Raw genomic sequence first — 12,289 nt, 5'->3', positions numbered from 1 at the left:
CGGCCCAGGAGGAGGCGGGAGGCATTTCCCAAGTGTGTCCTGCCGGGGCCATGGCTGGGGTGGCCCGAGGTGGCTTTGGGGATTGGAGATGCCCGAGTCCTGCCTCTGCCTTACATCCCCCAAGACCCAGCGGCAGACAGGAACAGCAGCACAGCGGGGAGGGCGCCGGCCTTGCACGCGGCTGACCCAGGCTTGATCCCCAGAATCCCATATGGATCCACCTGAGCATCGCCAGGAGTGATTTCTTTTTTTTTTTTTCTTTTTGGGTCACACCTGGCGATGCACAGGGGTTACTCCTGGCTCATGTACTCAGGAATTCCTCCTGGCGGTGCTCAGGGGACCATATGGGATGCTGGCAATCAAACCCAAACGCCCTACCCGCTGTGCTATTGCTCCAGGCCCCCAGGACTGACTTCTGAGCTGAGTCTGGAATAACCTCTGAGCACTGCATGTTGTGGGGATCCCTCCCCCAAACAAAACAAAACAAAAGAAACAAGGGCTCCAGCTTCTGGCAGCCACTGTGGCTCTGGCTTAGGGGGACCATTAGGGGAACTGTCCCCTTCCCTCAGTCCTGATTCCTCCACCAAACCCTCCCCCGTGTCCCATCTGAGCTGACGGGGCCAGTGTGGGGTTTCCGGCTTCCCAAGCTTCCCGGCTCTGCCTCCTCTTCGGAAACACATTAGCCTCAGAAGCATCCCGAGGGCGGGGGCAGGCAATCAGAGGAGTTCCCTCTCCCCGTGGAAAAAACGCCAACTCAAAGGAGGCCCCGTGTCCTGGCTAATGATTACAGCCACAGCCCCAGCTCCTGACTCACTGGTATTGATCTGGCCCCAGCAGGCCCAAGGTCCAGGAGTCAGAGCTGGCTGTCCCCAGGCTTGGCCCTACGGACCTAGTTGGGGGAGGTGACAGGAGACGAGGAAGCCCAGATCTAGTTTTAGAGATGGGAAGGGATAAAAATAATAACGGTGAGGGGCTGGAGCGATAGCACAGCAGGTAGGGCGGTTGCCTTGCATGCAGCCAATCCGGGTTCAATTCCTAACATCCCATAGGGTCCCCTGAGCACTGCCAGGAGTAATTCCTGAGTGCAAAGCCAGGAAAAACCCCTGTGCACCGCCGGGTGTGACCCAAAAAGAAAAGAAAAAAAGATAACGGTGAGTATTAGCATTTACTCAGAACTGAGGATGTTTCTGCTAATGCCACCGTCCTGGTGAAAAGTTAATCTCAGAGGTAGCATTTCTCTGCCCTGCAGCTGGGCCGTGGTGGAAGGCTTCGGTCAGATTCCAGCTCTCGGCAGGCACACGACCTCTGGATGGGATCCCAGGGGCTTCCTGGGGGGTCAGATTCTATATCGCCTTCCCTTCTTCCCAGGCCCAAGGGCACAGAAGGAATGGAGTATTCCAATAGACTCCTGATGAGTCTATCTGGAACCATGCAAAGCTGAGGCAATGGGCTGGAGTGACAGCACAAAGGTGCTTGCCTGCATGCAGCAGACCTGGGTTCAATCCCCAGCACCCCAAAGGGTCCCTGCCAGGAATGATCCCTGAGTGCAGAGCCAGGAGCAAGCCCTTAACGCAGGTGCAAAAAAAAAAAAAAAAAAACACCAGAAAAAAAATGGCGGGGGGGATATAAGGTGAGTGGCGTGGGGCCCCAACTTCATGGAGCTGGCCGTCACGGCTCTGGCTGACCAGCTGTTTCTGGGAAGGGTCAAAGGGTAAAAGACTTTTTTTTGTTGTTGTTTGGGGGCCACACCCAGCAATGCTCAGGGGTTACTCCTGGCTGTGCACTATGAAATTACTCCCGGCAGTGCTAGGGGGACTCTGTAGGATGCCGGGGATTGAACCTGGACCCAAGGCTTTGCACTTTGTGGATGACAAGGTTTCTGTCACAATTTCTCAGGTCCAGAAACAAGAATGACAATACGGCAATAAAACCCTTTTTAAAAATGTTTTATGGGGTTGGAGTGAGAGTACAGTGCGTAAAGCACTGGCCTTGCACACGGTAGACCCGGGTTCGACCCCTGGCACCAAATAAGGTCCCCAAGCCCTGCCAGGAGGGATTCCTGAGCTCGGAGCCAGGAGTAAGCCCTGAGCACTGCCAGGTGTGGCCCCCAGTGAAACAACAACAAAAAATAAAAAGCATTTAATGTAATTCTCACAAATCACAAGTATCATTCTTCCCAATCTTTTAAGTCATTAAGAGCATGAGCAGTTTGGGTCCTCGGCGACAATACAGTGAGGAGGGCGTTTGCTTTGCACAAGGCTGACCCAGGTTCGATCCCCAGCACCCCATCTGGTTCCTGACCCATCAAGAGTAATCCCCGAGCACAGAGCCAGGAACAAGCCCTGAATACCACTGGGAGGGAACCCTCCCCACCAAGACAAAATTAAATAAACTTTTTTCAAAAGAGTGTGAGCAAGATGAGATTGCAGAGTGTATAGAAACAACTCCGGAGCTAGTGAGCTGGCACAGAAAACAGTCTAGGGGGCTGGAGCGATAGCACAACGGGTAGGGCGTTTGCCTTGCACGCAGTCGACCCGGGTTCGATTCCCAGCATCCCATAGGGTCCCCTGAGCACAGCCAGGAGTAGTTCCTGAGTGCAGAGCCAGGAGTAACCCCTGTGTGTGACCCAAAAAGCAAAGAAACAAACCAGAAAACAGCCTATTAGCAGGGGGGTGGCAGAGGGGACGTCACTGGGGGCACAAAGCTCGTGGCCGTGTTCTGTATCTTGTTCTGGGAGGTGACTGTGTGGTGACATCGTGTGATAGCTCCTCAAAAGTACACTTGGAACTGTGCACTTTTTTTTACTTCAATAAGTAAAAGAATGATACCTGGGGTGATGTAGATATTTAGAAAATAGTCATTCCAGGGGCTGGAGTGATAGTACAATGGGTAGGGTGCTTGCCTTGCAGATGGCTGGCCCAGGTTCAATCCCTGGCACCTCATATGTTCCCCCGAGCCCGCCAGGAGTGACCCCTGATCTGCACAGTCAGGAGTATGCCCTGAGAACTGCCTGGTGTGCCCCCCAAAAAAACAAAAAGAAAATATCCATTTCAATAAGACATTTCTCCCTCTCAAAAGAGAGTTCAAACATTCGGCAGGATGCTAAGTAATGAAGGTGTAGTGTGTGGGGGGGGACAATAGGCTGTAACTCAGTGGGATGCAGGGAAGGCTTCTCCAAGGAGGTGGGGCCCTTGGGAGCAAAAGAAAGAGCGTAGGTCTGTTGTTCATCATGGATAGTTTTATTTTTTTGCATTCAGTTTGATTAGGGTCTTACGGTAGGGCACAACCTTCTGCACGTGGCTGACCTGTGTTCAATCCGTGGCACCAGCAATAAGCCATGAGCATAGCCAGATACGGCCCAAGAACAAAAACAAACAAAAATAAGATGTTGGAGCTCCACAATCAGGAAGTGGGAGCACTGTGTGGGAGCACTTAAGCAACCCACTGTGAGCATAACGGTAACTGGGACGCCTGCCCGGTAGCACAAGAGTCAGCGCTCCAAGGAAAGGCGGGCAAATCTCGGTGAGCACCGTGACAGTCTGTGCGACCCCCTCCAGGCGCCAGAGCCAGGAGTGTGCAAATCCCGGTCATTACATAGCATGAAGGAAGCGTAGGGCGGGACCTCGGAGATGGCCTACGGGGCAGGAGCGTCGATCCCCGGATTGCGGGCGCAACCCCAGAGCACCACCGGATGCGAAAATAAATGAAGTAAAGCGTCACATTACAACATCACTTAGAGGGCCCGGAGAGAGAGCAGCGGGTAAGGCGTTGCCACCGACCCGGGTTCGAGCCCCGGTACCACCTATGGTCCCCCAATCCCTGCCAGGAGTGCTCTCTGAACGCAGAGGCAGGAGTAAGCCCTGAGCACAGTGGGCTGTGGCGCCCAAACAAACAAAACACACCTTTTATACTGATTTCCAGTATAAAAAAAAGGACAAAAAGGCTTTGTCCTTTCCTCTTAATGTTGCACCCGATTCCAGCCCCGTGGGCAGAGGTGGGCGATCGGGCTCATCCCTCGTACCTGGGACAAGCCGCTCCTCCCGCTCCCTCGCCTACGTCACGGAGAGGGGCGTGAGGCGGAGGCAAGAGCACCCCGCCAGGCACACCTGGGCATCACGCGTGGGCTCCGAAAGGAGACGAAGGTTACGGGGGAGTCACTTCCTACCAGACTTGCGATTCGGTGATTAGTGTCCAATGGGCGCAAAGAATCTCTGAGAGCCCGACTCGTGATTGGCCAGGGCGGGAAACGCTATCAATAAGGGACGACACGTCCTTTGCGTCATCAGCAATCGACGAGCCTCCGGGAGGCGCGGCAAAGGAAGCTTCTTTCTGATTGGCCCTATTCTTCAGGTGGGATTGAAACAGCGATGGCGATTCGCTTTCCTCGAACTCCAGGCTCTAGATAATTGGAGGGAAGATAAAGGAAGTCTGGGGAGAATTTATGAAGTCACCGAGAGCCCGGAAGTCCAGGTGGGCGGGCTCTCTGAGATGAGGGGGTTGGTCTGAGGACTGTCCCCGCCCCTTAGGGGCGGGCCCTTTGGGGAGCGGGGGGCGAGTAGGGCCGCCTCGCGGTGCCGACCCCGTGCGCGGGTGGGTGGAGCCGCGGGTGGGCGTGGCAAGGGGCGGGATGGGGCGTGGCCGGGGCGGCGCGGAGGCGGAGCGCGGGCTCTATCCGGGTGCCGAAACGCAGACCAGTTGCTCTGCCCGGCCATGGCTGCACGCTGCTGGCGCGGGTGGCACTGGGCGGTGTGGCCTCGGACCCGGCCGTCTCCCGCCGGGAGCACCCGGAGTTGGAGCAAGGCAACTCTGGGGCTCAGTAGGAGTGCGGGGAGTCCTGCGATCATTAAGTGTAGGAGTAGGAGCGGAGGAGGGGCAGGGCTGGCGAAGGGGTAGAGAGGGACCCCGACGTGGGTCTGGAGGGCGCCAGTGCCGCGGAAGGGATGGGGGTGGCACGCGGCTGGGACAGCTGGGGACCGAGCGGCGAGACGTGCGGCTGCTAGGATAAGACAAGAGTCAGCAAAGTGAGGGGGCTTCATGACGTCCACAGGTGTGAGATGGGGTGCCGGGCCGGGCAGGGCTTGGCGTGGAGGCCGGGGGGCCAAGAGGGAACCTTCAGGTGAAACAGATCTGTGGGGATGCGGTGGCCGGTGTGGACTCAGAGGGGTCTGCAGAGAGGGGACCCCGCAGACAGCCAGGCTTTGCAGGCGCGGCGGGGGTGGCGCGGATGAGTCTGCGTACCCCTGGAGTTAGAGTGTGGGGTTGCTGGGGGACCTCGCTCACCCGCGGCTCCCCACCCTCCAGGTCGCCCCCGCAGGCTGTTCTCCACACAGCAGCAGGACCCCCAGATCTGCGTGGTGGGCAGTGGGCCGGCGGGTTTCTACACAGCCCAACACTTGCTCAAGGTAAGCTCCTCCTCGGCCCCCTCCACCCGCACCTGCAGCGCCAGGCCCAAGCGAGGCCCCGCCTCTGAGTTTTATAACCCCCCCCCTCATCCCTGACGGCTCCTCCATGCTGTCTCCTGCCCCTGGGGCGCCCGCGAGGTCCTTGGCTAGGAGAGAAGCTGTCCCCCTCTTGGTGATGGCATCACTGAGCCTTCACTGAGCATCCAGGACTGGCCTGTCCAGCCTCTTCTTTCTCCCATCTCCAGCTTCCCACACCTCAAACCCTCTCCTCTCTCTTCTCTTTTTATTTTGGGGCGGTAGGGGGGTAGGATGCCAGGTTGGGCCACACCTGGCATCTGGCAATGCTCAGGGATCATCACTTCTGCCAGTGCTCAGGGCACCCTATGGGATGGCCGGGATTGAGCCTGGGTTGGCCGTGTGCCAGGCAGGCGCCCTCCATGCTGTCCTATCGCTCCAGCCCATGTGTTCTATTTCCATTGGGAGGCGGTGGGGGCCACACCAGGGGGTGCTCAGGATTTCCTCAGGGATCACCCCTGACAGGCCTTGGGGGGGATTATCTGGGGTGCTGGGGATCGAATCCAGGCAGTGGCATGCAAGGCAAGTGCCCCGCCCACTGTCCTATCACCCCGGCCATCCACGCCTCGCTATGACGCATCCCTTCAAATCTCTCCATGCCCCTCGCTCTCCGCCCTGCCCCCGCCCCCGCCCCCACCCCAAGGCCAGTGTCTTGGCCCTTACGGCACTGGCCTTGGTGGGTCAGATTCCAAGTGCGTTGGTCGCCCTTGAGGGTAGATTGTTTCTCCAAGGAAGACCTTGGTGGGGGGGAGAATGGGGGGAGGGGGAGCCCTTGGCTGACTGGACACAGTCACCTCCCTCTGGGGGGGCAGGGAGGCAGGAAGTTACAGGCACAGATGCAGATGTTCAGACAGCCCTGCTGGTCCTGGACAGGGCTTAGCTCAGTGCTGTAACGTGGGGGGCCGGGTGGGGGGAGTGTGCAGTCCTTGGAGATTGGACGGGTTGTCCAGCTGGCTGAGATTAACCCTGAGCCGGAGGGGGAGCTGAGGCTGATAGGGTGGTCCGCGTGCGTCAAGGCTGTGGGCGGGGCCGGAGCCCTAGGACAGCGGGTGAGGCACTTGCCTTGCTTGTGGCTGACCTGGATTCGATTCCTCCTGACTCCCCATAGGGTCCCCCGAACCCTGCCAGGAGTGATCCCTGAGCACCACTGGATGTGGCCCCCAAAAGCAGACATAAAAGTGTATTCATTCATTTTTTCCGCTTAAATTTTTTTCTTTTTTTCTTTTTGGGTCACACCCAGCGATGCACAGGGGTTACTCCTGGCTCTGCACTCAGGAATTACTTCTGGCGGTGCTCAGGGGACCATATGGGATGCTGGGAATTGAACCCGGGTGGGCCGAGTGCAAGGCAAACGCCCTCCCCGCTGTGCTATCGCTCCAGCCCCAGCCTCAAACTTCTTGACATAGAGGGCTGGAGTGGTAGTACAGTGGGTGGGTCACTTGCCCGGCACACAGTTGACCCTGGTTCAATCCCCAACACCCCATATGGTCTCCTGAGCCCACCAGGAGTGATCCCTGAGCACAGAACCAGGAGTAAGTCCTGAGCCTTCCCCCAAATAAAACAAAAATTGAGAGATGCCTCATGTGTGGGGTCAGAAAGAAACTTAGGGGCCGGAGGGATAGCACAGCGGGGAGGGTGTTTGCCTTGCACGCAGCCAACTCGGGCTTGATCCCGGCATCCCACACAGACCCCCAGCACCACCAGGTTCTGAGTGCAGAGCCAGGAGTAACCCCTGAGCATCGCCGGGTGTGACCCCCAGAAGCTAAAAAAGCCAAAAGAGAAACTTAGTAAGGAAACAACAAATGGTCAGAGCATGAGAAGGAAGATTTTGCCTATAGAGCTGAGCTCACATGGGGGGTAGCTGGGAGGGGGCCCGGGACTCGGGGGGGGGGGGAAGCTGACCCTCCGGGGACGGGATGGTGTGGGAATGATGGATGGATGGAAAGTATTCAGAACCCCGGTACCCCGATAGAAACAGTTTGAAAAACAAAGAAGAAGAAAGTGTGTCCAGGGGCTGGAGCGATAGCACAGCGGGGAGGGCGTTTGCCTTGCACGCGGCCCACCTGGGTTCAATTCCCAGCATCCCATATGGTCCCCTGAGCACCGCCAGGGGTAATTCCTGAGTGTAGAACCAGGAGTAACCCCTGAGCATCGCCAGGTGTGACCCAAAAACAGCAACAAAAAAGAAGAAAGTGTGTCCAGGGCCAGATAGTGCAGTGTGTTGCAGTGCTGGCCTTGTCCCCAGCTCACCTGGCCCTGCATACCCCCCCCACCCCGCCCCACCGCCCCCTGCCAGGAGTGAGCCCTGAGCAGTGCTGGGTGTTGCCCAAAACTCTGCCGGCAGGGACGGTGGGCAGGAGTTGGGGGGCCGGAGAGAGCACGGGGGTCGAGGCACAACATGTGTCTGACGCGGTTTCAAATCCTGGCACCCTGGAGGGGGTCCCCAAGGCTTCCGCTGTGGGCCTGGAGGCACAGGTGACCCCCAGCACCGCAGCCCGGCAGCACGGACCCTGGGGCTTCACACTGAACCGCTAGTCCGTCGGCCACAAACTTCTGGAAGTGGCCCCAGCCCCTCAGAGCACTGCTTGGAAGCAGTCCCCCCCAGGGAAGGAAAATAAAAGAGCAAGAAAAAGTGGCTCCAGGAAGTCTGAATGGCACTCTGGGCCTTTGGCGGGTGCCCGTCCAGGAAAGCCAGGCCCCGGTGGAAACCCGGGCCTGGGGGCCGGGCGGGGGCCGGGCGGGAGGGTGCAGCGGGCTGGCTTCTCTGGTCCTGGTGAGCAGAGGCTGCGCCCGCACCGAGCCCCGTGGCCTTCCTGGTGGAGGGGCCTTCCTCTTGGCTGTCTCCGACGGGGGGGGGGTGGCGTGGAGGCCCGGGGTCCCCCCGCCCCGGGAGGGGGCCCAGCCTCCCGGTGTCTCCGTCTCCGCAGCACCACCCCCGGGCCCAGGTGGACATCTACGAGAAGCAGCCGGTGCCCTTCGGCCTGGTGCGCTTCGGCGTGGCGCCCGATCACCCCGAGGTGAAGGTGGGTCTCTCGGTGCCCGGAGCGGGGTGTGGAGATGGGCGGGGGGCACAGACGGAAGAGGGGGTGCAAAAACTAAAATCAATTTTAAAACGTTCATTTTGGGGGGCAGAGAGATAGTACAGTGGGGAGGGTGTTTGCCTCGAACCCGGGTTCGATCCTGGCAGGCCATAGGGTCCCCTGAGCACCGCCAGGAGTAATTCCTGAGTGCACAGCCAGGAGGAACCCCTATGCATCGCAGGATGTGATCCAAAAAGAAAAAAGAAAGTTTTTAATTAAATTTTAAAAAATTGTTAGGGGGAGGGGGCGGAGAGATACTACAGTGGGCAGGCCAGGCCGGGTTCGATCCCTGCATCCCATGTGGTCCCCTGAGCATGACCAGGAGCAATTCCCGAGTGCCGGCCCAGGACGGAGCCTCGAGCATCGCCAGGTGTGGCCCTGAACACACAGAAAAGAAAATAAATAGAAGGAGCAGGGGGCAGCTCCTGGCCGGGGCCCCGCTGGTGGCATCATGATGGCATCATGGTGGCACTGGCCAGCCGCGGCCCCAAGCACTGACCCCAAGCACTGACCCTTCGCGCCCTGCAGAACGTCATCGGCACCTTCACGCAGCTGGCCCGCTCGGAGCGCTGCGCCTTCCGCGGCAACGTGGCCGTGGGCAGGGACGTGACGGTGCCCGAGCTTCAGGGCGCCTACCACGCCGTGGTGCTGGTGAGTCCGAGCGGCGGGGGGCGGGCCCGGGACGGGGGGCGAGGGGGCTGCAGAGGAGCCGGGCGAGGCCGTGAGGGACCTTTCCGCAGAGCTACGGCGCTGAGGACCACCGTGCCCTGGGCATCCCCGGCGAGCAGCTGGCCGGCGTGTTCTCTGCGCGGGCCTTTGTGGGCTGGTACAACGGGCTTCCCGAGAACCAGGAGGTGAGTTGGGGAGCCCCTCCCCGTCTCTTCCTGCCCCCTCCAGCTAGGGTGGGGCCACCCTCGGCCACCAGCAGGCGCGTGATCGGGGTGTCCTTCTAGAGGGTTCCTAGCAGGGGTGTAAACCATCGGCTCCCCTGGTGGGCTCCCCACCACAAGTGGTGGGGAGGGGGGCAGGCGGGCTTGCTGGGCGGGGGTGGGGGTGGGGGGGCGGACAGGGGTTAGCCTGACGGAACGCGGGCGCCTCTCCCACCCCTCCCCGCAGCTGGCGCCCGACCTGAGCTGCGACACGGCGGTGATTCTGGGGCAGGGAAACGTGGCCCTGGATGTGGCCCGGATCCTCTTGTCTCCTCTGGAGCACCTGGAGGTGAGTGGCCGGGCCGGGGGCCGGACTGGAGAGGGGGACCCCGGGCGGGGACTCAGGGCCCAGCCCAGCCCTTCTGACCCGCCGACACCCAAGCAGAGGTCTGAAAGGCGGCCCTGGGCGACCTCTGACCCAGGTGCCCATCCACTTCCTGTCCCCCAGACTCACACCACGCGCTCACACCCCCACCAGCCACCCTGCTTGGAACTCAGCCCGCTGCCACTTAGCGCAGAGTCACCACATAGTTCTCCGCTCAGCCTTCCCCTCCTCCAGAAAGCCGCCCAGGACCGCCCTGAGGGGGTCCGCCTGCCTGGCCGACCTTCCCCGGGGAGACTTGTTTGCTTCTGTCTCAGAGACGTTGCTGCTACCACCGCGCTGTGACGCTATGGATGAGTCTCTAGCTCTTATCTCGCACAGATGGGACACTCTGCGAGCGCTGGCACAGTGCTCGCTGTTGGCTGCCCTGTTCCTACCCCGTGCACGCACGCAAACACACACACACACACACACACACACACACACACACACACACACACACACACACGCCCTTTGCAAAAGACTTGTGCAACCTTTGCCCTGCCGCTGGTCTGCTGCGAGTGGCCGGAACTGGCGGCAGTTCCCCGTGTGGCCACCGGGGGGAGCGCTGGCGCAGGCTCGGGGCCACGTCCCCTGGGCGCCGGGTCCTGTCCGCCGGCTTCAAGGCCTCCTCTCTCCTGCCAGAAAACAGACATCACAGAGGCCGCCCTGGGGGCGCTGAGGCAGAGCCAGGTGAAGATGGTTTGGATAGTGGGCCGGCGAGGACCCCTCCAAGTGGCCTTCACCATTAAGGTGCGGGCGGGAGGGGGGTTCGGCCGCCTGGTCCTCCCCGGGCCTGGGGGCAGAGCAGAGCCCCTGGCGGGGGGTGGGGGGGCCGGTGCGGGTGGGGGCCGTGATGTCTCCCACTCGGGCTGGCTCTGGGTGGGCAAGAACGGACCTGACCGCCTCCCTGCGCCCTGCCCCCTGCCGATGGCCCCCAGGAGCTCCGAGAGATGATCCAGCTACCCGGAACCCGGCCCGTTTTGGACCCTGCAGATTTCTCAGACCTCCAGGACAGAATCAAGGGTGAGGGCCCCCCCTGCCCCCCTTCCCGGCCCTAGCTCGGGAGGGAGGGCGCAGGTGGTGTCAGTCAGGGAGGGCTCCCCGGTGGAGGCATCCGGCGTGGGCGGGCAGGACCCCGACCTTGAATGCCCCGCGGGGCCCACAGAGGCCGCCCGGCCGAGGAGGCGCCTGTCGGAGCTGCTCCTGCAGACAGCCACGGGCACGCCGGGGCCCAAGGAGGCTGCCCGCTACGCCTCCGCCTCCCGGGCCTGGGGCCTGCGCTTCTTCCGCAGCCCGCAGCAGGTGCTCCCCACGCCCGATGGGCAGCGAGTGGCGGGCATCCGCCTGGCGGTCACCAGGCTGGAGGTGAGTGTGGGGCTCCCCTGGGGCACCGCAGTGCTCCCAGCGGCCCCGCCCCGCCCTGGCACTGCCCTCTCCCCCCCCCGCAGGGCGAGGGTGAGGCCGCGCGGGCAGTGCCCACCGGAGACACCGAGGACCTTCCTTGCGGGCTGGTGCTGGGCAGCGTAGGGTACAAGAGCCGCCCCATCGACCCCAGCGTGCCCTTCGACCAGCAGCGCGGGGTCATCCCCAACGTGGACGGCCGGGTTGCGGACGTGCCTGGTGAGGGGCGGGGAGGGGCTTCTGTTTCATTCATTCACGAGTCATTTGTTCAGTGTTTCCCACCTCCCGCGCTCAGGCTGCTGGGGAGGGCGGGCTGCCCAGAGGAGCGGAGTGGACCCCGCGGATCGGCCCCGGGCCAGATGTCCAGCCACACCCTGCCCTTACCCCTGTGCTCCCGCCCCAGGCGTCTACTGCAGCGGCTGGGTGAAGCGAGGGCCCACTGGCGTCATTGCCACCACCATGGCCGACAGTTTCCAGACGGGCCACACTCTGCTCCAGGACCTGGCGGGCGGGCGGCTGCCGGCGGACCCCCGGCCCGGCTGGGCGGCCATCCAGGACCTGCTCCGCAGCCGAGGTCTGAGCCCCGCCGCTGGGGAGGGGAGTCGCGCTGGCAGCGGGCAGGGATGGGGGTGACTGTCTGCTCTCTGCCCAGGGGTTCGGTCCGTCTCCTTCGCAGACTGGGAGAAGCTGGACGCCGAGGAGGTGTCCCGGGGCCAAGCGGCCGGGAAGCCCAGGGAGAAGCTGCTGGACCCGCAGGAGATGCTGCGGTTGCTGGGGCACTAAGTCCAGATCCCGCGGGCAGGGAACCTCTGGACACTGGCCCCGCCCCCCGGAGGGGTGGAGGAGGTGCGGGCTGCCCCGCCTCCCCGCGCCCCCTGGCCTCCGGGGGTGGGCCCCCATCCCACCCCCGGCCCAGGGGTAGGAGGCAATAAATCGGCCGCGCGAGGTTGAAGTGTGTGGCTTCTTGGGGAAGGAGGGGTGGCCTCCGGGGGTCACCTTCGTGCCGCGTCTCCCTTCCCGGCGCCAGGTGGCGCTGCG

At 61.7% G+C, this 12,289-nt stretch overlaps 1 protein-coding gene across 3 annotated transcripts; it reads left to right on the top strand.

Annotated features, from left to right (window-relative positions):
* Positions 1-4,654: 4,654 nt before the first annotated feature.
* Positions 4,655-12,191, top strand: FDXR (ferredoxin reductase). 3 transcript variants are annotated; one of them, XM_055131448.1, is made up of 12 exons: positions 4,655-4,816; positions 5,302-5,402; positions 8,405-8,500; positions 9,086-9,208; positions 9,298-9,411; positions 9,674-9,775; positions 10,493-10,600; positions 10,789-10,873; positions 11,016-11,215; positions 11,299-11,470; positions 11,655-11,825; positions 11,904-12,191. In XM_055131448.1, the coding sequence occupies exons 1-12, from the start codon at positions 4,711-4,713 to the stop codon at positions 12,032-12,034; spliced, it is 1,509 nt and encodes a 502-aa protein (XP_054987423.1). In that variant the 5' UTR covers positions 4,655-4,710; the 3' UTR covers positions 12,035-12,191. The 3 variants fall into 3 exon arrangements, with proteins under 3 accessions (XP_054987423.1, XP_054987422.1, XP_054987424.1); XM_055131447.1 differs by having other exon boundaries at positions 4,655-4,849; XM_055131449.1 differs by lacking the exon at positions 4,655-4,816 and adding an exon at positions 4,894-5,047.
* The last annotated feature ends 98 nt before the right edge of the window (positions 12,192-12,289 follow it).

The sequence above is a fragment of the Sorex araneus genome, chromosome 3 (assembly GCF_027595985.1).
Source record: "Sorex araneus isolate mSorAra2 chromosome 3, mSorAra2.pri, whole genome shotgun sequence".
In the NCBI taxonomy this organism is placed as follows: Eukaryota; Metazoa; Chordata; class Mammalia; order Eulipotyphla; family Soricidae; genus Sorex; species Sorex araneus.
The sequence above is the reverse complement of the archived record's forward strand: the minus strand, read 5'-3'. Positions and strand labels throughout refer to the sequence as shown.